The sequence below is a fragment of the Mastomys coucha genome, unplaced genomic scaffold (genome assembly GCF_008632895.1).
Source record: "Mastomys coucha isolate ucsf_1 unplaced genomic scaffold, UCSF_Mcou_1 pScaffold14, whole genome shotgun sequence".
NCBI lineage: Eukaryota > Metazoa > Chordata > Mammalia > Rodentia > Muridae > Mastomys > Mastomys coucha.
In genome coordinates, this window is record NW_022196896.1 from 106238674 (window position 1) to 106265329 (window position 26656).

Sequence of the window (26656 nt, forward strand, 5' to 3'; positions counted from 1 at the left end):
TCAATCTGAGATGTGGTCTAGACAAGGTTTCCCTGACCTACTCACCCAGGAGTTTTAGGTGGAGGCAGTGGGAACCCAATCCTTACCTCATCAGAGAAATCTGGATTTTGAGAATGGTGTAGCACAGCTGTGTAGGCAGTGGAAGTGAAGAGAGGCCCTCCAGGTTTCCCATAAATACACTGTTTAGGAGGTTAGGAGGGAAACAATGGTGAGTGCCTGAAAATATTCAAAACAGTCAAATCTTCCATCCCCAATTCCAGTACTAAGGCACACTTTGTGATTTACTTCCCAGGATGACATTCAGTTAACTTTGAACTTTATGGGTACATTGTCCTGTATGTACTGTGCAATGGGACATCAAAGACCACCTAAAAGCCTTTATTCATCTTATACATATGGTACCAGGGTAAAAGAGTGAATCATCTTGTTATATGTCTTTTGACTCTCGTAAGTATGAGTTAATGCTAAAGACAGATCCCTGAAGGATGACTTCCTGTTGGGGACCATGGAGCCAACTCTTGTCTAGAGTTAAGGTTCTAAGGCTTGGTTAGATGCCAGTTTCATTCAAACCAACTTGTACTCATGAAGGGGTGGGAGATACCGGCTCTTGATATTCTATCGCAGCCTCTGATGAAACCAGAAGACTAGATAGGCATCCATGCCTGGAGATCAGAGCTTCCCTTCTAGTCTTACATGTGGTCACGCCATGTCTCTGTGTGGTGTAAAGAATGCAATGAAGCAGAGAACCCACACACATGGGATTTCCCTTCTTTCCAAGTTCATCCCCATTAGGAACCCTGCTCTAGCAAGACTACTGAGCTTCCGACCTGGTCATTGTCTTTGTTTCACAATGACATTACATGCTAATTTTTCTTTCCCCATACTAATGCTATAAAATTAAGGATGCTCACAGTGCCTTAAGATTATTTTGAACCATACCTCTTTATCCTATATGAGTTAGCTCATTCTTAAGTTCATCATTACTCTTTGGAATAAGACTACAAACATTTTGGTAACATCAATCTGGGTATGATTTGTACCCAATGGTACTATGAGAAACAGCCTGAGGCAATGGTATGGTTTGTTAGACAATATTCTGGTTATGCACAACCTCCTTCCTCTGATTCATAGCGACCTAGAAGATGTGAGCATAGGCTAAGTAAAAATAGCTTTTCTCTTTATTTTTGTAGGCTATTTTTCTGTTATTTGATACCCCTAAAATTAAAATACAAAACCAAAAACAGCTCATATCATGTATGAGTGCTAGAAAAGGCAATCCTGTTAAAGTTTTTACAGGTCAAAACAGTGACATTATTAACCCCTGTGATCAACAACTTGGACTGTTGTTTTAGAGTCCCTTGGGCACTGGGCTTCATAAACATGAGTTCTATAGGGAGAGGCATCTTGCATTAGCCAACAGGCCTGGACATAAATAGGAGCTCTCTGGGGACATCCTGTATTATCCAATATGCCTGGGTACAGTAGCCTTTCTCTGAAGACTGCATGAAGGCAGCCTGGATGTACTGCTACTCATCAAGCAAGCACAGTTTGGAGGTGGACTAATTTGTGCACCAGGCAGACTCTTTATAGGGAATGACTATTTCACATCTTAATGACTTTCCTTTTTCCAAATCATGAGGTGAAGAGCTTTGGGAGACTAGCACTTTTGATGGATGGAGTTAGTGATGGCTGTAAAGTCAGATACACTTTCAGGAGATCTAAAACCAATGCCCAGAGTTGCTCCTCATTTAGCCATACTCATATAAAATATCCCTCCATAGTATAAAAGAGGTGCTCCATTGTGCTCGTCCTTCCTCGCATGCTGTGTCCTCAGATGACTTGACTCACCTTCATGGGCTTGGCTCCATCGTCATCTGAATTTTTGAATTCAATGCACACAGTTATATTCCGTGCCTGAAATTATAGTGAGAAGAATAATGGGGATGGTAATTTCCTGTTCAATAACACCCTAAACAATATAAGGGTTTAAAATAAGTAGCTTCTATTAAAGTCTGAAAAAAAATTGTAGAATAACCAACATTGTCTTGTGACATTATCCATGGTCTTCAGAAACAGCAGGATCTGGAGAGATTTTAAAGGAAACAAAAATGTTCCCAGCCCAGGACTAAGCATGCTATTCTCAAAGTATTATAAGAAACTTAAAAAAAAAGTCTAGATTAAATTTATGTCAGGCTGATTTTAGAAAGGATTATTAATGCATTACACAATCATGCATCTTCAAAACGATTCAGAATGAGCAACTATAAGGCAATTATCTTGTAACCCTCTGAGATGCTACAAGCGCATTCTTTTTTAAATGATCCTGAAGTGAATTCTAGGATAAACCCACCCCTGGCTAAGCATTTCCTTCAAGTCTTAGCTCACAGTTATTTGTGATGCTTGATCAAGAACCATCTTGTATGGTCCAGATTTGGTGGACTGAGAAGTCAATGCCTCAGAAACATGTGTCATACCTTGTTGAAGCATTTCTGGCTATCATACTTGAGGTGTTTGGGGTAGACATAAATTTGATTTTTGTATACTCGGTATGGACGGCAATACTTTGTTGAGTCATAAATAAATTCTTCCACCTCCACTGTAGGTTCTGACTGAGCCGTCACATTGAAGGGCTTGACAGGGATAAAGGACGATGTTACACAGTCTTAAAAAATCAGAAAATAAGAGTTTGTCATTCAATATGGGTCTTCAAAAGTGAACAACACTTAACATATTTTAACATGAATCCACCTAAAATGGAAATTTGGTTTTGTGTTCCAAGAGCATGGCAATATGAGATGTGGACCTTGGGGAAAAGTCTATATATTTAGTGTTGAAACTCATGGCTAAGAACCATGGTAAATCTTTGAGATGGATTGATATTTTTCATATTATTTCCTGTACATAGGCTATACTAGGTAGATTTTATAGGATAAAGAGTAACCCATTGACCGTCACTTGCTATTACAAATATAATGCATATATGATTGTATGGCAAAATAAAAATTATTCAGTGGGTTTACTATTAATAGTAACAGATGAATTAATAGCATTTTTCATATATGGAATGATTTTAGAGCAAATGCCTAAAGCCCTCTCTCTGTACATTATTACTTTTCTTTTCTTTCAATTTTTACCACCTTTAAAACTCTAACTTTGTAGTAATAGCCTAAGGAAAAAAAATAAAGAAAAGATGGTGAGGAATGTCTAAGTCAAAACTTCTGCCATTCCACTGGTTTGAAGGTGGAAACTTTGACGTTGAAGGAGAGAATGAAGGGCCTTGTGCTTTTCCTTTCTACAAAGAATCTTCCTGGACTCAGAGAAAACAAGCGATGGGCTATGCATCCTTGGAAACCAGATAAAAATTCTAGTATTTAATCAGGAATCCATCTAATAGTTTTATACACTCAAATTTCTCTAATACCATACAATTCTTTCAAAGAGAATATTTAGCTTTCTCTGCTGTTGTTTTGTCTTCTCTGTAGGCAGTAAAGCCTCGTTCCCCAAGTCTTGCAGAGGAGATACCTTGTCCTCTGCTGTTCCCTATCAATCAATGTAAAAATGATTTGAGGTCAGAGCTTAAGTTAGAATTCTCATTATAGTTTACATTACAGTGATATGTGGACATATATCATGATAGATGGCCAGCCTAATATTCCCTGTCAGTAGTTTTGACCCAGTTATCATTTATTACAGGAAACCTTGATTCTATCTGCATTCTGAAATCCTCATTTTTAGGTCAGTAAAAGGAGGATTTTTGGCATGTCCCAGAGGAGGTAGACATTATGTGTAATAACATTTCAGTCTCTTAGATGGCTATGCCCAGTACTCAAAGCAATTTATGGCAGTGTGGTATGGCAGAACCAGTCTGTATATTCTGTCAGAGACACTAGACAGAATCTGAGTTCTCTCACCATCAGCTGTTTGTGTACTTGAGTCTGACACCACATTCCTGTGACACTCCAGAGTATTAAGGGTTATGTGAATAATTTAGTATCTTGCTGGATAAATTAAATCCATATTTGTATAACTGATGATGGTTAGGTTGTCTAGGATACAGTTTCCATTATGAACTCCCTGTCTGTCTCAATGGACAACTAATCCCCATATTCCAACAGTATAATAAAGTCCAATTCCAGTTTGGAAGACAGAATCCCCAAACAAACCAAGTCTTGAGACCAACCCGTTTAACTGACAAACCAACAAAGCAAACAGCCCTCCCACACAAGATACTTGAAAGTCTCTAAGTGCAGTGTGACACCGATGACAGGGGTATCATACTTGGCAGCTCCAAGGGAATGTTGTCAACAGTAATATCCAGGCTTCCAGGGATGGTCTGCATTTTGCTCATCCGATCAGCTCTGTAAAAGGACACATCACACACACACACACACACACACACACACACACACACACACACACACAGTGTATTATTTTCATTTTCACAGAAAAATCCATATTCTATAATTCTGAGCTTTGAGAAGGGAAAAGGATAGACAGTAAATAATAGTGTATTGATTTTTTCCTTTGGTTAGTTTAACTCTTATACAATAAGGCTAGTATAAATAAAAACAAAAGTTACAGAGGAATCACATTGCCGACATCCTGAATAATACCTTCAACTTATTTTCTCTGACTTCATTTACTCATGTGACCAGATGGGTCTAACAGTAAATTATGTGGTCTTGTTAATAAGACTTATTTGAATTTGTTTGAGCATTTCATCGTTGAAGTGGATTTTAAATATCCAATAAAAAAAGGAAAAAAATATACTCAAATTGAGTCAATCAAAAGCCACTAACAATCCCTTTCAGATTCCCTACCTTAAACTTCTCAGCACTAACACTCTGTGATCTTGGTTCTCAGTCTGTGGGGAAGGGCTTAAAGAGGCTTTTAATTTGTTGTTGCTGTTGTTTTTCCTAAGAGGCTCTTGCTATGTAGGGCAGGCTGGACCTGAACACTCCAGCCTTCTGTTTGAGCCTGTCAAGCACCCAGAATGTGACTCTTACCACCACATCCAGTTAAAAGAAGTTTCAAGAAAACAAATTCTATTTCTTTTCTTTTCTTTTCTTTTTCTTCAAATTCTATTTATATTGTAACTCATAGTTAAACAATGAGTAAATGGTGTAAACTATCTAGCCAAGACTGGGGAATTATAATTAATAAGCGGAGGACTCCAGTTAAGTGACAGAAGTCATGTCAAAAAGGGGAAAAATGCCACTGTTGCAATTTATACAGTTATTATGTTGCCAAAACAACTGGTACGAGGAAAAAAAAAATACCCATTCTCCTGCCTGAGTGTTCTGTATGAAGGCAAATATAAGCCTTCTTAAAAAAAAATAATGTCTGAGAACGAAGTTAATGCTAAGAGCTTGCATTTTGCCCTGTGCATTAACAAAGAACTGAGTGCCTTTACATGTGTAGCGGCCATCATCTTGCATGTTCACTCTTTGACTCCTTTGCTGGCTCCCCCTAGTGGCACCCTTTGAAGACTGCAGACCCTTTAGGAGGTAGAGAGTCTTCCTGGAGAAAGTGAATAACTGGGAGCAGGCATTGGAATTTTACAGGCCAGCTCCTTTTCTTGTTCACCCTTTGCTTCCTGACTGCAGATGCAATGTCATCAGTTGACTACTGTTCCTGTTGTTGTGTCTTCTGTTCCATGAACTATAAAGCCCCAGGATCGTAGGCCAAACTAAATCCTTTTCTTAAGTTGCCTTGGTCAGGTATTATTCAGGAAAAGAATGTATACACACACCATATTTGAGCCCCAAGGTTCTTTACCTCTCTTCCCAGCCCTGTGTTCAGTGAACCATATTGGCAGCTTGATGTTAGCAGTGACAAATTAATTTATACCACAGAAACTGGCCCCCAATAGAGATTTAGACTTAGTGCCAGTTTTAACGTAACGTCAGCCCTTCATTGTGCGTTGTGGGTGCCTCTTATGTGCCATTTATAATTTCTTTTGTATTCACTGGCAACATGCGGGTTGAGAGGGTTTGTTTAGCTGTTGTTATCTCAGCTTATTCCCTAATCTTTATATGTTCCATTATGCTTATCAGTACAGCTTGTCATGCCTTAGGGGACTGTCCCAAAGGCAAGTGCTTGGCCTGGACTCTGCAGAATTAAGATTAGTACAGAGTCCTGCCTAAGAGTCTACTTCTCATCCTAATTGTATGTTCTAAAAACTTGAATAATTAATAATAATAAAAATAATAACAATAATAATAGTAAACACTGATAGACACCCCTTCTACTTAACTAGATGAAGATGATTTGCTGATGCTGCAGAAGATACTGGCCACACATGTTTAAACATACCCTAACATTTTTGAGGGACGTACAAAATTAGTTGATGAGTGACTTGGTGATTCTTAGGCAGGAGAAACAAAACCATTATATACGGCTAAGGAGTACAAGATCATTCTCTGTGTTAGAGCCTAATAGTGTGAGATATATAGTATAGTAAGGGCATCAACACATCTCAAGAGGCTCCTGTGGGGTAGAAGTTGATTCTCCAGCCCCAATTTACCTCTGCCAGTCAATATCATATGTGGAAGAGACAAAGTGAAACGGCAGGATCAGGAGTACCATAAATAATGCTACCCCAGATAACAAGTTGATGTTTGTTTTTTTTGGGGGGCGGGGAGGGATAATTGTCACACAGCTATAAATGGATGACGTAGTCCAACATGTCACAAATCTTCTGCATGATTGTGGCACCATTTGGACAAAAGGGAAGTCACCAGAAAACCATTTGTTTCTGGAGGCATCTGGATAGTTGAGACTCAGGGCATCAGGTATTGTTACAGAAAGAGAAACCAGTGTAGCAATAGCTTAAAGTACTTAAAGGGATGTCTAGAATATCCTACCTTCTGTAGTCTGATACCAGTTTTAGGAGGTCCTCAGATGACATTTTGCTACTTTCCTGTCTATACAAGGGTGAAAATCTTGAGTCCCTGTCAATGTTCCCCTGGTTGTCCTTAAATACAGACCTGCGGGAAAAGAATGTTTATTCAGGCTTACATCTTGTTATTGCTTAATAAATTGTGTTTTTAAGGAGGATCACTAATGATCACTCCACTTTACAACTGGAAGAACTCAAGGGACTTATCATAATGAAAGGACACCACTCCTTAGACGAAGTTTTTATTTATAAACACATTTTTGTCATAGTTCTCCTTTTCACCTCTATTTCTAGAGCGGGAAGAGTTTCTGTTACAACTATTTTTATGGTGTCTCACATTTATTACCATATCAAGCCCTGGAGTATTGGGAGGGTTGAGAAAAATAAGAAACTATTATTTGTGCTGGTGAAGTTTTGCTGGTCCTGTGTGTGTGTGTGTGTGTGTGTGTGTGTGTGTGTGTGTGTATACATTTTCCATCTTGTTCTATGAGGTAAGATCTTTCACTGGACTAAAACTCACCAAAGAGCCTAGGTTAGCTAGTCAGTCAGCTCCCAGGTATCCTCCTGTCTTCGCTTCTTCTGTGCTTTGATTACAGCCATGCCTCGTCATATTCAGAATTTTTAACCTTGGTTCTGTGACTCAGAATCAGGTTTTCAGGTTTTCAAGGCAAGCACTGCACTGTCTGACCTATCTCTTAAAGTTCTCCATTTAAGTGTTTCTTCAAAGCACTTTAACTCAGGCAAAAAGGGACCAATGTGCTTCAGGTGGCAATGTTAGAACTTATGAGTGTGTAATAGGAATCAGGTTGTAATAATTATGGTGGTAGAAAGTCAGATTGCTAAACTGTCTTTGTGAAGATAAATGAGCCCATGTTCTAACCTTTGGACAAAAATAAGAATAAAATGCAGGAAATATCAGTCAGAGTTTTGCATGAAATAAGGCATTATAATGTATGTTATTTTTCTTTCTTTGATCCATTACATTGGAATTATAGTACCTTACTTAAAAGACATAATTGCTTTTGTCTAAGTTATCAAATGAGGTCAGGCAATATTTGCTTCCCATGCAGTTTTCTGGTGTCGCCCACCCCATCTTTACTATGCATTAAAAAATTAGGCCGCCATATAATTGCTTTTCTTCAACATTAGAGAAACATTGGATTTTTATTTCTTCTAGCTCAAGAGCCTTAGCTAGAATATCTTATCATCATTTCAATGATCAAATGTTTCAATAAAGTAGCTGTAATGGCTTTGAAACTGACATTAGCCATAGACATTTAGTAGAAAATAATATGGAAAAAAAGGAACATGGGTTAGAGATGTATTCGAATGATATTTTTAGATTCCTTGAAATTGTCTCCTCACAGTTTTGTTGATATTCTTGTTGTTAAGTAGTAACTGAGGAAAGATCAACCAAATCTCTCCTTCATAAAATTTTAATGAAATAACATCAGGAAAACAGAATAAAAACGTTTAACTTGAAAACTTAAGACAACTGTGCAGGTAAAGGCACCTGCCACCAAACCTGTTCACCAACTGCAGTTTCTAGGGCCCATATGGTAGATGAGAGAGCTTGCTTCTGCATTTTGCTTTCTGGCAGCCACAAGAGTGCCATGGCAAGCTGCGCATGCTCAGAACATAAATACATTAACATGTGATAAGAATTTCAAAGCATTTAACTTAAAAAAAAAATGACTTTTGCATAAATACTTTAAAGACCATTTGAGCAAGTACTTGACATTCTGAAACCAGCACATTGTGTTTCCCGATACAAGAGGGAGTTATAAGCTCAACTTGAAGAATAGTCTTTTTCAGTGAATGAATTACTGCAACTACACTCATCGATGTGCCCTGTGAACTCCGTTTTGATTGTTCCCACAGTTGGCCTGTGGAAATCCTTCACCTGGAATGGCTGCTCACGAGGTGTACATGAAGCTTTGCCCCTGACCTTTGTACTTGACCTTCTCAAGGGCTAAGGTTAGAGCCGCATGCTATCATGTGGGATTTAGATATTTCTATGCGTGTGTGAGTACAACAGATGAGAGTACAAAGTGGTTGTTAGGGCCTGGCATGGACAGGGGACTATAATCTCAGCAATGGGGTAGTAAAGACAGCAGGAAAACAGGTGTCCAAAGCCATGATGGGCGACTCAGACAACTTGTCTTAATAATAATAGTAGTCAAGCACCTCTTCAAGGACTGACAATCTATTCCAGTGGTAGAACATTTACCTAGAATTCATAAGGCAGCAAAAAAATAAGTGTGATTGACTGGCAGTTTTAACTGTATAAAAATGAACTATCTAATAATAAAACTATAGAAAGGCAAAGAAAAGGGCATGGCGAGGGTGTACTAGGAGCCTTGTCAATGGAAGGATGCTAGCAGAGTTGGAGCACCACTTGTTGGACTGTTGATAGTGTGAGAGTCTTAGATGTCACTGCATCTTTAGATGCATGATCATCTTTAGATGTACAGATATGAAAATGAACATTTATGTGGACCAACACTTGCTGGGTTGTTGATAGTGTGAGATATCATTGCCTCTGAAATGTGTACAAATATGAGAACGAACATTTATTTTAGGGGTAGTCCTTACTGATTTTAAAGAAAATTGAGCACTGTCTGTTAGTGTTTTTTAAGTTAAAATGAGACAGTGTACAAGAATTTGTGAGATGATCCTGGCACGGCCTTGGGCCCCTATGATCCTGCAGGTGATATGTATGGGAGAAGTTTAATTGCGGTAGGGCACACTTATGAGTTCACCTTCTTTTCTAATTGTGAGTTGTAAAATACCCTGTGTGGCTGCGTGTGTATTTGTGTGTGTGAGACTGTGTGTGTGTAATTGTGTGTGTGCAACTTTATGTGTGTACAACTGTGTGTGTATGTGTGTGTGCAACTGTGTGTGTATATGTGTGTGTGTAAAACTGTGTGTGTGTGTGTGTGTGTGTGTATGGTGTGTGTATGTGTATTCTACACCTATCAGAAGGATAATCTTTTTGATACAGTACAGCTGGTACCCAATCTGAGAACATACTAGATAAATTTCAAATTAGATGCTCACAGCAATGAGATCTGTGTGTACTGCAGCAGCTGGGTAAAAATCTGGTTCCAAGTAACTGTTAATGCTACTATTTTTAACAACAGTTGCTTTGAAATGTTTTAGGGTACACTCAGAGCTATGCTGTGAAACAAACTGCAAAATAGCAAATTCTGGGGCAAAGTGGGCCATGTGACCTGGGGAGTGGGCCTGGAGCAAAAGCAAGGTGGAGCCATGTCCAAACCCTGAAAAATCTCATCTTGAGACTGACAGGAGTAAGGGTTGCTTCCTCCGCGTTCTGGGCCTGCCTGTTCCATGGTACACTTATCCTTTTGACCTCTGCTTCCGACCCACCTTCAGGTAGTCACACAGCACCATGGTCAGATTCCAGGTTTAACTTCTTCTCTCCCTATAAGGATGTGTCCAGCAAGCACCTAGAATTCTTTCTCATGTAAATGAAGCATTCCAGCACCTTAGCCCTAGTCAATAATGTTCACTCACCATAAAAACCCCTATCCACTCCCCAGTATTTATATAGCCCTTATTACCCATGAATCAAGAAAGCTGTAACACTGCCCCCCACCCCAACCCCAGCACTCAAGATCAGAGTTTCTGTGCATCCACCATGCTGCATTCCTTTCATTCCACCTGGCTTGTAAAAGTATCTGAATACCCCAAAGGCAGAAGCAGAGCTGGGCCAGTCAGAAATAAAGTATAGAGGAAAAGCCAGTGGAGAATATGCAGGACCAACAATATATCACCTATGCCATGGAGCTGGTCTATTCCAGAAGGATGTGAGTGACTGCTAGCCTCTAACTCTTAGCTGAACCAATGTTGCTACTTTGGGTGGCTGTGTGATTTTTTTTTTTTTTTTTTTGAGTCTGGGTAATCCAAAGGACCCAACAAAATCATAATCTCTGTATGGTCAGCCATTTTGTTCCCTCACTTGCTGGAGAAACTCAAGTAAATATTGCTGATTTTTACAAGCTCCTGACAGCAGTCAAAGCACTAATTGAGCCCTCATGGGGCTTGCGGTTTTGCTAGTTCTATTTTCCTAGAAATAACTACCCCCAGAGTTGATGACACTTTCAGCTGCCATAGAAGTGCCATCTGTCTTCCAGACAGTTTGTTGACAATTTCAGAGTCAGAGTGGTACTTCTGCCAATCACTGACACATGACTTACTTCTATCCTTCACATTCTTCTTCATTGGCCCAAATTTATAAGAAATGGTGAGTTACAGAGCATGAATGTAAACTCAACAAGTGACCTCCAGCATTAATAACCATGACAATGTCTATAACACATTTCTCATATCTACCACTAGTTATCTCTGTAAGGAAAGTTAGGGATGGAGAGATAAAATAATATCCATGACATAGTTATACCAAATCCTTGTACATCTGAAGTTAGTAAAAGATAATGCCTATGAGGCAAGTATTGGCTGCTCCATCCTACAGATGAGACTCTGGACCTAGAGAGGAACCTTGCTCAGTGACACAATAAATGAAGAGTTGACCTTGACAGGTAGGATGGGTTACCAGGCTCTGCAGCCTGGCTCTTCCACACTTGCTGCAAGGCTGTCTGAATGTAAGTTGGTACTTGCAGCCTGCAGGGATTTGCCTTGCGTTACTGGTGCTGGACTACATAACACATTTCTCCTTCTACCTACCAGTCCCTCATGTTAAATAAGGACCACAACATTCTGACACACACTGATGGGTTTTCTTTGAGTGTCTCTCAGTGGAAGCTATGTGAATAGAAGAATACACAACAGGCTATCCCTCCTTCTGCACTTTGAATTTTGAATAGTAGTGACTGCCTTTGGGATAATATTATTAACATTTGCTAAGAGGGGCATGTTCTCCTAGGCCAGTAATGAACCCCTTTTCATTCAGCTTGTTCATTGCTGATCTTTGTTTTTGCCATGAGGCTATGTCAAATTTTCCCTCCTCTAAGGAATTCTTCTACTAGGTAAAGATGCAGAGAGATGGAGAAGGACATTGGGAGTTGATGTGCCAGGAGATCTGAAAAGCCAAGTCTGTTTCCACAGAGGTCCCTGGGGTTCTGGGAAGGATGGTCTTCTGGAGCACACAGGACTCAGCATCTCCATCAGGGTCAGCTGGGAACATCATTGTCTGCACTAATCTACACCCACATCAAAGACAGCTTAAGTGATCAACTTGAAGGCTTCCTTTGGACATTCATACAGAGCAGAGCTCTATGCATAAATGAAAGCATGCAGGTGCACAGGAAGGTATCCAATTTCCCTCCTTATCTTATGTCCATTAGGCTCTCTGGACTGATAGAACGTTGTGTTCCATAAAGCAGTTATGTGTAAACAAATTAGGATTTTGAGTTTGTACTTCCTAAGTTCCCCCAGCACACCCAGCCATACCCACATAGGATTAGAGGTAGGGGCCTTTAGTGTAAGCTGTCTCCCTGAACTAATGAGGGAAGTGTTTGTCTCTGCAGAGTTTATGATGTTTATGAAGATGGTAATGTGTTATTTCTCTAGGTATGGCTTGATTAAAAGGCATCAGAGGATACAAAGGCATTCAGAGCCATAGCTTCTAGTGCCGGTTGTAAGTACATTTCTATTCTGTGAGTTGAAAAGTAGGACCTTACCTCACTGCCCAAGCAAATGGCATCCGATATTTCCCCAATTTGCTGCAGAACTGTCTATTGGATTTTAGTATCTTTTGTGCAAACTGAGGAGGAAAAAGCAAATAAAATGTTATTTAGGCATAGCCAACTACAAACTGTACTTATAAAACAATAATGATTATATTTTTCCATTTTATTGTCTACTGAAATTCTATAGAATTTCTCCTTCCTGGCTCACAGATTACACACGAGACCTTCCGTGTTCAAGTTATTGTAGAATTCTTGGCTTTCTTTTTAATTTGAAAGTTCTAAATGTAGAACATCCCCTAGTTTTGAAATATCAACTATTACCTGCTCCTCTCTTCTTGCCTTCCTCCCTCCCTTCCATTTAGCTAAGAGAAGTTAAAATCTTGAATGGAAAGTTATCAAATGTATATTCACAATTGGTACTAGATCATATCTTTTATTAATCAGGAGACTTTTTTTTGTGAAGGGCTGCATGGATCCTGCATTCTCTGTCACAATTTCTCAAATCTATTGCTATAGGGGGAAGTGGCCGTTGATAAATACAAGAAGTGCTTCCATTTCCAGTGCTGGAGCAAACCCAGGGCTTCACACATTCTACGCAATAAATGAGGTATAGATTGACTGTCAATAAGACTTTATTTACAAAAGCCAGCAATAGGCTGGATGTGGTCTGAACAGATAGATGGCTGAATGTAATACATAGTAGACATGTAATATGCAATTATGCATTATGGTATTACACATGTAAAACTATAGCCTACATTGTTGCACATGCTCAAAATTCAATTGATTTCCTTGATATCTTCCCTTTGTATGGCAAATATATACTTTTATTTATTTTTTAATAAACAATGATAATTCATAATTTGCTTATTTGAAATAACCAGGTGATAGAATGACAAAATCAAAAAGCCTTTGCTGGTCTTACTATGCAGGCCATTCACACCGCCTTTGTCTCTGGCTTCCTGGGCTTCATTATTACTACATTTAGTGTATAATCATTTGTCTTTGTTATCGAACCCATTGTTACCTTGTTGAGATCTTAGCAAATTGCCTTCACTTGATCCTGATTTTGTTATTGTCAGTAATTCGGCCTTTGGGGTTAAAATGATATCCGAATTTATATTTATTTCTACTAATAGATTCCTAGACATCAGAGTCTAAACTATTGGGTCAAAAGGACATAAACTGAAAAAAATGTCTAATTTTAAAAGTTTCTGGTAGATATTAATTATGCTGCTAGGTTAATGTTGAAAGTCATACATTTATGAAATTACATAATTCAGGAACGCATCGTGATTCTATCTCTGTAAAGCGACTAAAGTATTTAGAAGAAAATAATCATTACCTTGTTGGAGTCTGGATTCTTGATGTAAGGTTCAGTACCGCTCCCGATGTTGCCCATTAAGACTTTTTCGACCTTGGCCACCAAAACAATTTCAGAGTGTGGATCACTGACAGAGAAGACAGCCTGTGTCCAAAGAGAGCAGTGGATAATAACTACCAAAGAAACCACCTTGCAGACGTTCACAGATGCTATTTAAAAACATGACAGCTTTAAGGAATTTTTATTTGGGAAATCGCCCATCCTGTATGGACTATTTATCGTTAAGAACAATCTAAAGGGCAAGGTTTTTCTGTCCCATCACAAGGAAAACAAAAGTGCAACCTGCTTTGGGAATTTTAACCATTCCTCTGGAAGGCCCTTTATGTGAGGTTCTTCTGATTGCCTCGGTGTACCAGAGTCAATATTGCCGTTTTCCAAGGCTGGTGGGGTCCCCGAGAGCATCTGCCGGACAGCAGGGTGATTCAGGTCCACGTGGAAGTCTGCAGAGATCTTCCTGTTATCTCTGAGGTCATAAAGCGCCACACTCACAAAAAAGGGCTCAATCTGTGGGCAAAACAAAGACCAGATGGTTCTGCCGATCGGCCAGCCTGTACACCACCGCACTTCACATCGAACAAAAGGCAGAAAGCAAGCTTGCTATAGTCCAGTGCGAACGAAGTACCCAGAATCTCTCCCTCCCTGCAGCAGAGGCCTCCAATCTCACTTGTTTCTTGACCCTAGACACCCACACACTGGTTGCCCTGAAACTCACTCTATCGACCAGGCTGGTCTCAAATTCAAAGATGGTGTCTCTGGCTCCCTGAGTGCTGGGACTAAATAAAGGCATTTGCCACCACTACTCTACTAAATATGTAGCCTAGGATGGCCTCAGACTCATGATTCTTCTCCTGCTTCTGCCTCCTTCATCAGATTCTACCCATGTGCACTACCACCACAACCAGAACTTTTCAGGTATTTTAAATTCACAGGTCGAAACGATAATAACAACATGTATTTCCTATTGACTTTATGCTTCCATCCTGTTCTATGTGTTTTCATATGTTCCTGTGCAAGATACTGGGATACATAGATGAGGCACAGCCTGTGAGGGGACCCGTTGTCAGAGAAGATGGGAAGTCTCCTGAAAAGAAGACGATGTCTCAGCTGAGGGTTTTAAGAAGGTGTTACTTAGTCTCTTTATCTTCTACTCATTTTGAAGTTCACCACACTCCTAGCACCGGGGTCAACTTTCAGCAGCTGTGATGCTAACTTTAATGTCTCCTCGTGCTGTCCTCCACCAATTTTCATGACCCTAAGGTTACTGTTTCCCTTTATGTCAATCGTATTTGCAGATACATACCCTGAGACAATCCTCACAGTATTGCTATTTTTTGACGGTACCTCACCAGTCTTACTGGCCAGTCTGAACTCTCAGTGAGATGACCACTCTGTTGGCTCCCAATACTCATGTTCTATTTCTGCCAGGCTTTGTACAGATGTTTTCTTTCCCTCTCTTTCTTCCTTCCTTCCTTCCTTCCTTCCTTCCTTCCTTCCTTCCTTCCTTCTTTCCTTCTTCTTTTCTCTTTTCTTCCCCTTCCCTTCCTCCCTTCTTTCTCTTCTTCCTCCCCTCATTCTTCCTCTCCTCTTCCCTTCACTCCCCTTCTCTCCCCTTTCTCTCCTCTCTTATTTCTTCTTTCTTTCTTTCTTTCTTTCTTTCTTTCTTTCTTTCTTTCTTTTTTTCTTTCTTTCTTCTTTCTTCCTTCCTTCCTTTCTCCCCCTCCCTTCCTCCCTCCCTCCATCCCTCCCTCCCTCCCTTCCTTCCTTCCTTTTGTAGTGTTAAATGTCAAACCTATGGCCACACACAGGCCAAGTAAATGCTGTACCATTCACCTAATGCCACAACTCTGAAAAGGCAAAACAAAATGTGACACAAAATTTTAAAATGCTGCCAAAACATCATAGAAACAAAGACAGATTTAAAGGATAAAGAATGGTTAAGTGGAAAAGTGTCACAATCAATACAGATTAAGGGATGGGGGTGCTGGACAGTGGTGGAATGATGATGGTATGTGTCCACCTGTGTTCCTTCCTTCACAAGGCAAAAGCATGGAAAAGTGAACTGCATGGGTTAAATTCGGCAAAATAAAAAAGCAAAGGTACATATACTTTTATGTACACATTGCATATATACAGATACATATATGTATAATTAAATATACTAGATAAGTGAACATGCATGTGATTCCATAGCTATGCAATTAAGTGGGGGTTCTAAAAGATTCTCAGTATTTTACTTTGGCTTGTGCTCCTTAATTGTGAATTGAAGTTTGTCTTCTGCCAATATTCTGTGAACAAGTAAGTGATACAAAGGACTGCAGGCCAATTAACACACTGTTGTACAGACTGGGGCTGTGCGTCTTGTTAAATAGCTCCCGTTCTTTGAGATGTATCATTGTGACTAGCTTATAGCCAAGGTACTGTTCAGTTATTTAATGATAACAATGCCTGTCAACTTCCTCACTGTTAGAGATGGAATTCCAAATTAAAATAATGTTCAAAATAGCCCTTTTGAGGCTACAGAGACGTCTTAGTCAGTGAAGGGCTTGCTCAGAGATCATGAGGCCGTAAGTTCAGATACTCAGGACCCAGGTAAGAAGCTGGGCATGGCTGCAGGCCACTGGGAAGGTAAGGACAGAAAGGTTTCTGGAGCTCATTGGCTAGCCAGTCTTGCTGAATCAGTGAGCTCCAGATGTGGTGAAAGGCTCTGTCTCAAATATTAGGGTAGAGGACAACATCCGACATTGACATCTGGCTTCCATACATACGCACTGACTCATATGTGAGTATGTATCCACACAGAAACAGAAATACACAATACCAGACATGTGTGTGCCCATGTGCGAGCACGCGCATGCGCGTGTGCGCGCGTGTGCGCGCGCGCACACACACACACACACATGCATTCATGCTCATTTTAAAGTAATTATCAAGTAAAATGCTGAGTTTAGTAATTTAATTTAGTGTAGAAAAACTCCTCATTTGTGGTAATTGTAGTCTGCTAAGAATTGAAAATGCAAAAATAGAGATTAGCAAGGCGCAAAAACTACTTTGAAGGTCAAGATATAAAAATCATTATTTTTTTTCCTGAATTGTTGCATTTTGCCTCTCATTCCCGTTTGTTGAATGGAAATACACGATTTCCGTTAATAACATGCCAGAAATCAAAGCTCCAGTGGTGATTCATTTATTTTTCCAATCTACCTTTGCAACGAAAATGCCAAACCTTACTTTTTGAATGGCTGCCTTTCAGGATGGATTTGTTTAACAAAACACCTTCAAAGCCTGATAATTTAAGTTGTAGGCTACCGGGGCTCAGGATGTTGAGTTCCCTCTGAGAATTCAGGAACAGGATCATTTAAATGTAGATACAAGGAAACGGCTTAATTAGCTCGGATTGTTGGAGTCAATTCCCATTTTCAAAGAAATGTGTCATGCTATAAAACTATCATCTAGAAGCTGATGTTCTGTCTGATTGACCAAAAAATTGCATGCTGTCAGAATCTGCCTCCTCATCACAAAAGAGTCTTTCTTGGAGGCTGTACTCATGTATGAAATGCAGTAGCTGGCTCTCCTGAGATGTGGAGAACTGGCCTTCAAAACATGCTCATCAAAGTAAGAATGAGGTTGAAGCCTGCTGTAAATGAAAGAGTGCCATTGTATAAACACAGAAATTTCAACAAACAATTTCATCCAGTGAGCAACTGCCACCCAAGTGAGGCCATTTCATTGATTTCCATATGATTACCAACATGCAATGAAATTATTTGTTAAAAGTAATTTCCTATGTTACTTTTTAGACATTTGCACCCACTGTAAGATTACTTTAAAAACATCTTTTAGATGCTCAAAATCAACTAAACCTCTTGGCCTAAGAGACGGGAAAGCACACCTAAAAAACTATTTTCAGGAGACTGGAGGGATGGCTCATTAACCAATGAGCACTGGCTGCTCTTGTAGATGACTCAAGGTAAACATACACATACATCCATAAAACATACCGATGCACACGGAATGAAATAAAATCAAATATTAAAAATACTTCCAAAGAGCTACTCTGTTGAGACTTGAAGAAGTTGAGCCCTGTAGTTTCTGAACATGATCTACGTGGGAAGAGTTGCATGACTTTGGCAATGGAGGCACACTGTCGCTGGGAGCTTGAATGGAGGTTGTTCGTCAGAGGAAGGCAACTACTAGTGTGTCCCAGTCTATCTTTCTGTCAGAGAGGACTGTGCTCTTTAACTACATATGCAGTTTTCAGGAGGGTCACCCCTCAAGTGGTGAGGGATGTTAGAGATATCTTCGTAGCCAGGAAGATCAGCCAAATCAACCCTGGTGGTCAGTGGGGAGGCTGGTGTGGAGACACATTGTAATCACAGTCCCATGGCCCTCACATCTAAAAATAAGGCCATTTTCTTTGGCTTTTGGTTTCCAGAATGGATTTTTAAATTGCATTGGATGGGCTGGATAAAAACACCATAGATTTAAAATATTTATATTTTTAGTATAGATCAATGTATGAAATGACAAAGCCTATCTATTTTTATGTAGTATGGTGAGTAAGTGGCTCTATACTTTGGATCAAATTTTCTTAAATTTCCAAATGGTTTTCACGAACCAAGGTTTTAGGCACTTTGTTTTTTGTTTTACATTTAGCATGATGGCATGGCCTGGTTCCTTCTATCTTTTTCTACATAGAAAGTGCTCCTATGCCTACTGGTTCCTCTTTTTCATGTTGCATGGTGTCAGTACCATCAGACACAGTGGGCTTGTTCTCTGTCCTCTCACCCCACATTTCTCTGGTTTGTCTCTCTTCCGACAGCAGCAAATCCATCTTGGTCTTTTGTTGATAGCTTTGCTGGTCATGTTTAAATGTTTCACATTGGTCCCCTTCTCTATAGGTATGGACCACCTTAGATGGTTCTCTCTAGGCCAGTGCCTAAATTAGATCTTCAGATTTATATTTTCACTCATTGTTACCTCTTTGAGCTGAATGAGTGCTACATTGCACCTAAGAGATTACTTATTTGTTTATCACATGACCCTTTGAAATGGTTGCCTCTATTGCACACCTTTTACATAGGGGAGACTGCAGTAAGACACCTGACCACATGGCGCAATTTCTAAGCTGAAAAGCAAGAGGATCCAAGTTATCCATCTCAATGAATTCTCCTTATCAAATAGGATGGGAAAATATGGATCTATCTATCCTATTACTACAGTAGCAGGTAGGATGGTTAAAGACATCAGAGGTACTAAGGACAAAAGGTCTCACTGTCTCCTGCGACCCACTGTGCCTCAACTCATCAAGTTAGTTTCACTAACGAAAGAGGCATGGGTGGGATTGGATAGGGCCAAGCAAGTGAACAATGCCTCTCCTGCCTTCTAAGACACATATGGCTTGTGTATCAAGAGCATGAAAGTCAAGTTTCCTTTCTTGGGTGGTAGACTTCAATTGAGAATAGATGTCACAACAGGATGTATTGAAAGAGAATGAAAGAAAACACACTGAAAGATTGACTGGCATTTGTAGGGTAATGTGAGTGACCTATTTTCTTCTCTGCAGTTCCAACATATAACTTTCTTTTCTCACACATACATTCCCAATCAATCTAGAATAGTCCACTATTATGTTCCTACTAAGAGGAGATTTTCCAGAGAGTTCTACCAGTAGGAGAAGAAATTCTGTGTGGGTTTGACATACTGTGTATTAGGTGTTCGCAAATACAGTGAAGCGCTGTCATAATACCCACCATTGTTGTGACACACATATTTTTATTTAATGTTTCTTCAAGAGTTCTATACTTGCTTTATCATTTAATCTTATTCTAAGTGGCAATACTATGAAATCTTAGGGTAGATTTCTTAGCAGGTTTTCCTCCAAGTAACAGCAAAACCCAAATGTCAGTTTAAAAGCCATCTTGAATCAGGCATGGTGGTAAGCACCTGTCATTCTAAGCACTTGGGGAAAGAGAACAAGGAGGATCCTGGGTTCTAGGCTAGCCTGAGCTATTTAGTAATTCCCTGCTTCATAAACCCAAAGGCCAGAGCTCATGGGGAGAGCACTTGCACAACACTTGTTAAGGCCCCAAGTCCTAGCCTTTGCACCACAATAAATAAACAAGCATCCCCTTCACTATCATCAGACCTACAAACAGTGTTGTAGGAAACCACTGTGTACCAAGGATGCCAGAATGCTGGGCCTTTGTTGCATCTTAAACATTAAGTTAAAATGAAAATTTTATAGCAGTATATAGAGGACTCTTCCTCAGAATTTGTGCATCTTTGCAATATGAGAAGTGCTGGCAAACAGACTCTATTCATACTAGATGCTAGATCCTGGGATTAGCAGAGCTAGAAACGTTTAGGCTAGGCTAGGATGATGTAAGCCTACTGGTTATATGATAGAATGAGAGAGAAACTTACATTGGTTACGGGATCATATTCATTTTCTGTGACACATCCCTGAAGATTTAAGTTGAGAGCTCTACAGAGGACCAGGATTCTTTTGGCAGCTTTCTCTTCAAAGGGTTTGATCATCAACTCATTTTCAAAAATGTCCCTTTTTTGAAGCTTCAGGGTCTAAGAAAAAGTTAGCAAAAGTCTTTGTTAACCAAGACTCATCATGAAAAAAAAAAAGAAATTTTAAATTAGAATCCACAGTTATCAAGTTCACCTCTGCTCAGAATACTGACTTACGTCTATATCTGGGTCCAGGGAGAACAGATTGAGTCTGTCCATATTTCGTGTTGTTTTGACAGTGTCTTCCGTTTCTGTGAGGTACTGTGGAGAAACCCATGTTAGTTCCTGGTGTCTAGACTTCCCCATGTAGCCCCAGAAATACCCCAAAAGACCAAGAAACATCCCCTTAATTTTATTATTCTTAAGTCATCTATCAATACAGGGCAAATCGTATAAAAGCATGCTCTTATTTTCAAGGGTTATGTCATGTTAAGCAAAACTCTTAGATTGATGAAAAATTCAAGATTGGTTCTTAGTCTAAATCTTAAAGGAAAGGATTTCCATCTTTTCCATGAAAGCAATGAGTAACTCAAATGTGTGTGCAAATACATTGTCAACTTCATTACTTTTGCAAAGTCGGGATGTAGGCTGTTCTCTGAAGAATCTGTTTCCTCCAGTGTACATTCACAAGTCACAGAGTTACCCAGTGGATCTTGAAAAGACAGAACAACACAGGTTAGTTAATAATATGAGTCATAAAGTTCCCTCATGTATAGTACTGGATTAAGTTCTTGAGCTCAGAGGGACATTGATGAGCCTAAGCCCTGATTGTCCTATCTACAATATACCAGACTCTTAAGCAATCAGGGGTTAGAAATGGAACTTCCCGATAGTCTTTGGATTCTTACCATACTAGCATTCTATATCACTAAGCTCTCTGGATCCTAAAGATGCTAACATGTATAGGTTGTCTTGGCGTCTTCCAACAGTACCCGATAAAAATTTCTCAAATATGTAAATATTTTTCTAACTTTTACCTTAGGGAATTTACTTAGAGCCCATCTTTTATCTGGAACTAATTAAATGGTGCAGAACACTGCAAACATGTACACGCGATTTGACAATTAGTAAGTAAGAAGTTCATGTAAACAAAAGCTATGGCCTATGGCAGCCGTGGGAGAACCAGTGATAGCTTTCTTCCTCATTATCTGTGACTTCTTCCCTTTAGAAGGCATGCCAGTAGAACTCAATTATGGCTGCACTTCAGTTTCTAATTCACAGTTTTCTTGAAATGTCTTGAAATGTCTTTCTGTGGGGAACACTGACCGAGTCTGTGGAAGAGACGTTCCCATCTACGTAGCTAAGAATTGACTGCTACACTTTCAGCTTTTTCTGTTTGCCTTTTCCTTCTCCTTGACTACCCTGGGTAGAATCTTATGAGGGAAGTAGGCGGGAAAAAAAGAAAATAATACTGTGTGTGTGTACATGTTCATGTGTGCCTGCACATGTACACATGTGTGTGTAGGTGGATCATGAGTGCTGGCCCTGAGGGCTGGCCTGTCAGAGTAGGAGCAGCCCAGGTGGAACATGGCAAATGATATCTCAGGGTTATCGACATGGAAGTAGACAAAACAGCCTAACAGGTCAATATCTGCCAGCTCTAGCGCCTTTAAGCTTATTACAAATATAAAGGTTTTGTGTCTTTTTTTTTTTTTTTTTTTTTTTTTTTGTTTTTTGAGACAGGGTTTCTCTCTGTAGCCCCGGCTGTCCCGGTACTCACTCTGTAGACCAGGCTAGCCTCGAACTCGGAAATCCGCCTGCCTCTGCCTCCCAAGTGCTAGGATTAAAGGCGTGCGCCACCACCGCCCGGCTTGGTTTTGTGTCTTTTATTTAAGAAGTACATGGTTTAAGTGTAACCTCTACTCCCAAATGATATTTACAACACGCGTAAGCCAATGGATAATGTCCATTGTCTTCTTTAGTTGCTCTCATCTTATGTTTTTATTGATCAGTTTTTTTTTTATTGGCCAGTTTCAGATGTGCATGTATATCCTCACCTTTTCTCTCTTATCTCCTGTCTAGTGGCTACCACATCACCATTCTTAGCCCTTCCTCTGACTCCTGAGGTTTGGTTTTGTCACCTATTTAGTTTAAACAGTAAAGATGTGTGTGACCATTAAACTAGAAGTATCCACTGGTGACTTCCCACCTTAGGTCATGAGACAGGTTCTCTCACTGAACCCCGAGCTCACTGATGAGGATAGACAAGCTGTCCAGAAAGTCCCAGGGATGGTCCTGTCTCTTCTTCCCTAGCACTGAGTCTGAAAGTATACACTATTGCACCAAGATTTCTACATGGGTGCTGAGATCAGAACTCAGATCATCATGCTTGCGTGCCAAGCACTTTAGCGACTGAATCCTTCTTCCAGGTTTATTAATTTTCTTATGAAAAGAGGGTGCCATGTGATGTTGGAGCGTTCACGTACCAGCTGACCTCAAGACTGTCAAAGCAGTATGAATACAAGATGCCTTGTAGCTAAGAAGTAAAGCACGCTGTTCTCACAGACAATATACTGCACTTGTGAAATGTAACATGAAGCCCAAATTCAAAATGTACCTTCTGTAAGATCTTCCCATCAGAAATGTGTATGATTTTTGAGTTATTGGGCTATGAGATCCAACCTTGTTTGCTGAGGGTGATGGCCTCCAGTCCCTTCCAGTCAATTCAAAACTGTACCTCTGTGTAGCAATTGTGAGGACTCAGTAAAAGTAAAGATCTGGCATCAATTTCTTAGAACAGGGAGCTCAAGAATGTCTGAGTCTAGCTCCCACGGCTACTAGCCATCCCAGTGAACTAAACACTTAGCCAAAGCAGGGAGATGATTGTCTGAGCTCCTACCTAGCCCCAGCTCGGTAAGCTCTGCACTCTTCCTTCCCTGGAGTGGGCCTTCAGGACTGATCTGCAGGATGCGGTTAAGTGTGTGGATCCATTCGTCCATATCTGACTCTGTTTCAGCAGCCAGCACGAAATAGGTCAGGTCGTTCATTTTCAATTCAAAGGCATATTTCCTCAGCCTGTTATTCTGTGGTATAGAGAGAAAGAACAAAATGGTAAGCCATGAGACGGAGAGAAATTGATGCAGTCTTGGGATTCCAGTGTTTCCATTCAGGCAGGTGACGAAAACAAAACGCTATGAGACACAACAGAGCTTTAGAGGAGTTTAATCATTTGGATTATTATTATTATTATTATTATTATTATTATTATTATTATTATTATTTTTAGAACTTCGTCGTACTGAAAATATTTTATATCTATTTTGTTGATTGGACTGCATTTTGGCTCAATGCTTTTCATTGAGGCCCAAGTGTGGAGCCTTCTTCAGATAACTGCTTTGAGACCTCCACTTTCATTTTGTCTTCTAAATTCTATCTGCTATTCATACTAGTAAGTCACCCCACTCTCATTACACTCTGGAGACAGCACCTGCCACAGTGCTGACAAGCTGCACTATGTCTTCGTACCATAGGGACATTTCTTACTTTGCACCTTACTTTATCTTTTTAAGCATTGTTGGCATGTCAGCCATTACTTTATTAAAATAAATTAAAATAAAAATAAACGGTTAAAATAGATAAAATAAATTAAATTGAAATACCCCTGATATATTGGACCCTCACTATACCTGACTTTCTTTCCACCTACCAGTCTCTGCATATTTCCATACTCCAATGGCTCTTCTCTCTTGCCATTTTTCCAAACAAAACTCCTGGCTCTGCTTTAAATTCTTTTTACTCTCACTTAGTCTAAAGGCTCCAAAGATCATCCATATACAATGATGCCCAAGCCAAGTTCCTCATTCTTTAATTTGACACCTCTACATTTTATTTGTTGACCAATCAAGGAGGCCTTGCTATAGTCCCTGATTGCCCACATAATACCATTCTTGCTGAAATGAACCCCACCCCAGGCATTTCTCCAAATGCAACAGGCAGGCATTTACTCCTCTTGTGCCGACATGATTAATATTTCCCTTCGAATCTTCACTGAAAACATTATTCAGTTTCCAAGGTTAGAATATGGAAACAAAGACTCTTGATCTCTGGAGTATGTTAAATAAAATTGAAGTACATACTTCATTCTTTTTAAAAATCTTCCTTGACAAACATACATATCCTTTAAACATACTTTTGTGAGGGTTTGCATAGTTTTGTTTGTAGCAGTTCACACAGGGGTCAAAAAGTCATATTTTACAAAGAAAATGGCGTAAGCTAACTCTTTTTTTGTTTGTTTGTTTTTTTTGTTGTTGTTGTTGTTTTGTTTTTGAGACAGGGTTTCTCTGTGTAGCCCTGGCTGTCCTGGAACTCACTCTGTAGCCCAGGCTGGCCTCGAACTCAGAAATCCGCTTGCCTCTGCCTCCCAAGTGCTGGGATTAAAGGCATGCGCCACCACCCTCCGGCCATAAGCTAACTCTTAAAGCTGATATTTTAGTGGGGAAATTGTGAAGGCATGTGTGACTGAAGGAATGGCCAAATAAACAATGGAAAAATTGAATATCATGTGGCAAATAGAGTTAAGATATAGGCTGCTTTGCATACTGAGCAGTCAAGGACGTCCGCCCTCAGAAGGTAATGTATACATTGAAATCTGTAAAAGGAGGGATACGGGGGAAGGGCAGGCACACACAGGAGCAGGTGTGAGTTTTATATATTATAACCATAGATGAGAAATGTAAATTAAAAATAGAATGTGTCCTGAGTAATGGCATTGGATTTATCTGGGATCCTACTGTCACTTGTTCAGCTGGGCTGAATGACCTCTGTCACTATCACACACTTAAGAGGTTCTCACGATACAGGGAGTCACAGCTTTTTTACGTATGAGAAAACATACAGTGAGGTAACACACATAAGCCTTGAGATAATAGAAACTCCAGAAGTAAAGAAGGAAGAGCTGGCAATAAAGCTTAAAAATCAATAACACGTAAAAAAGTAAAACTGTTTTTTTAACATGAGCCTATGCTATTTCACCAAGTCTTTCCAGGAGCTCATTGCTCCTCCCTCTGTATCACGGTCGGAGGTCATGCTTGCTTTGCAATGTCTGACACGCTCACAGGCCAGGCTCTCTAATAGTTCACAAGTCCAGTGTACAGAAGCTAACTTTTTTCCTTTGGCATTTAGTCCAGTAATTGATGGTATAGTGTATAGAAGTGTTTGCTATGTTGGCACTCTGTACTGGGCAAAGCTATGCTTGGTCTCTGTGCTTGCAGAATGGAGGAGATAAATGTTCAACAGCTAGCCCTGGACATATAAAATTGGAAGATAAATATACCTAAACTTTGTATAAACATTTTGAAAAAGAGATACTAGACTCTGTAAGGGCACAGAATAGAAGTATTTGGACAAAAGAAAGGGTTAAGATTTGCATTTTAATAGCAATTCCAGCAGGATAGGAGCCCAAACAGAAAGTAAGCAGCCACAGACTTAGTATCCAGGGAGCTTAGCAATGCAAAGCTCTAGATGCTCTACTTGGGAGGGATGGGCAGACTCCATCCATCCACACTGACAAGCCCTTCTGGTAAATCGTGGTGCAGAAACGTCTCTAAGACTACCCGAGACTCCTGAAACAAGGCTCTACAGGCAAAGACAATGGGGCTGAAAACAGGTTTTCTATTGCTTCACATGACAAAAGGAATAGAAATGGACACTCAGGAAAGAAGTAGGGGCATCCAGAGTGTGGGCCATATCTTCTGCTTGGATGTTGTAAAAATTGGAGTATAGCACAATGCAAACAAATCTTAGTGTTGTTTGGAATTTGATAGTGCGGAATCTGTTGTCTCACTTGAGGTTGGAAATAGCATAGACTAGCTGTAAAACTACCCCAGATCTTCCTCTGGGTCAGAATTAAGTGGATCCACTGCAATTTGCTTTGAAATCCAGTTTTAGAAGTAAGACTTGACTTTCTAAATTACATTCTGTACTTCAGATGAGTTGACTATGGTTGCCAAGGTTTTAATAATTCAAAAGCAATTGTTAAAATATCCATCTTTTAAAAAATTCAGCAAAGTATAACAGGCTCTTGTTTTTCAAACAAGATATGTAATACATGAAGTAGGCATCATGTTTGCAATTCTGAGAGAGACAGAGCTGCTTGAAGTGCATATCAGTTTGTGGCAGAGTTGGTGGCAATACTGAGGGCGATGCTGGGGGCAATGCTGGGGGTGGGAGGGTGATGCTGGG

At 39.9% G+C, this 26656-nt stretch overlaps 1 protein-coding gene across 11 annotated transcripts in view; it reads right to left on the reverse strand.

Moving 5' to 3' along the window:
• Positions 1–26656, reverse strand: part of Dock10 (dedicator of cytokinesis 10) — a 254449-nt gene that overhangs the window by 72447 nt on the left and 155346 nt on the right. For all 11 annotated transcript variants that reach the window (XM_031368152.1, XM_031368151.1, XM_031368153.1 and 8 more), the window contains exons 8-19: positions 23316–23499; positions 21043–21128; positions 20654–20737; positions 20381–20536; positions 14240–14461; positions 13919–14041; positions 12565–12647; positions 6867–6989; positions 4279–4358; positions 2475–2662; positions 1849–1914; positions 87–179 (exon numbers count right to left, since the gene is read on the reverse strand). In XM_031368152.1, coding sequence (XP_031224012.1) covers positions 87–179; positions 1849–1914; positions 2475–2662; positions 4279–4358; positions 6867–6989; positions 12565–12647; positions 13919–14041; positions 14240–14461; positions 20381–20536; positions 20654–20737; positions 21043–21128; positions 23316–23499 — 1488 coding nt within the window. The remainder of the gene's footprint in view (positions 1–86; positions 180–1848; positions 1915–2474; positions 2663–4278; positions 4359–6866; positions 6990–12564; positions 12648–13918; positions 14042–14239; positions 14462–20380; positions 20537–20653; positions 20738–21042; positions 21129–23315; positions 23500–26656) is intronic.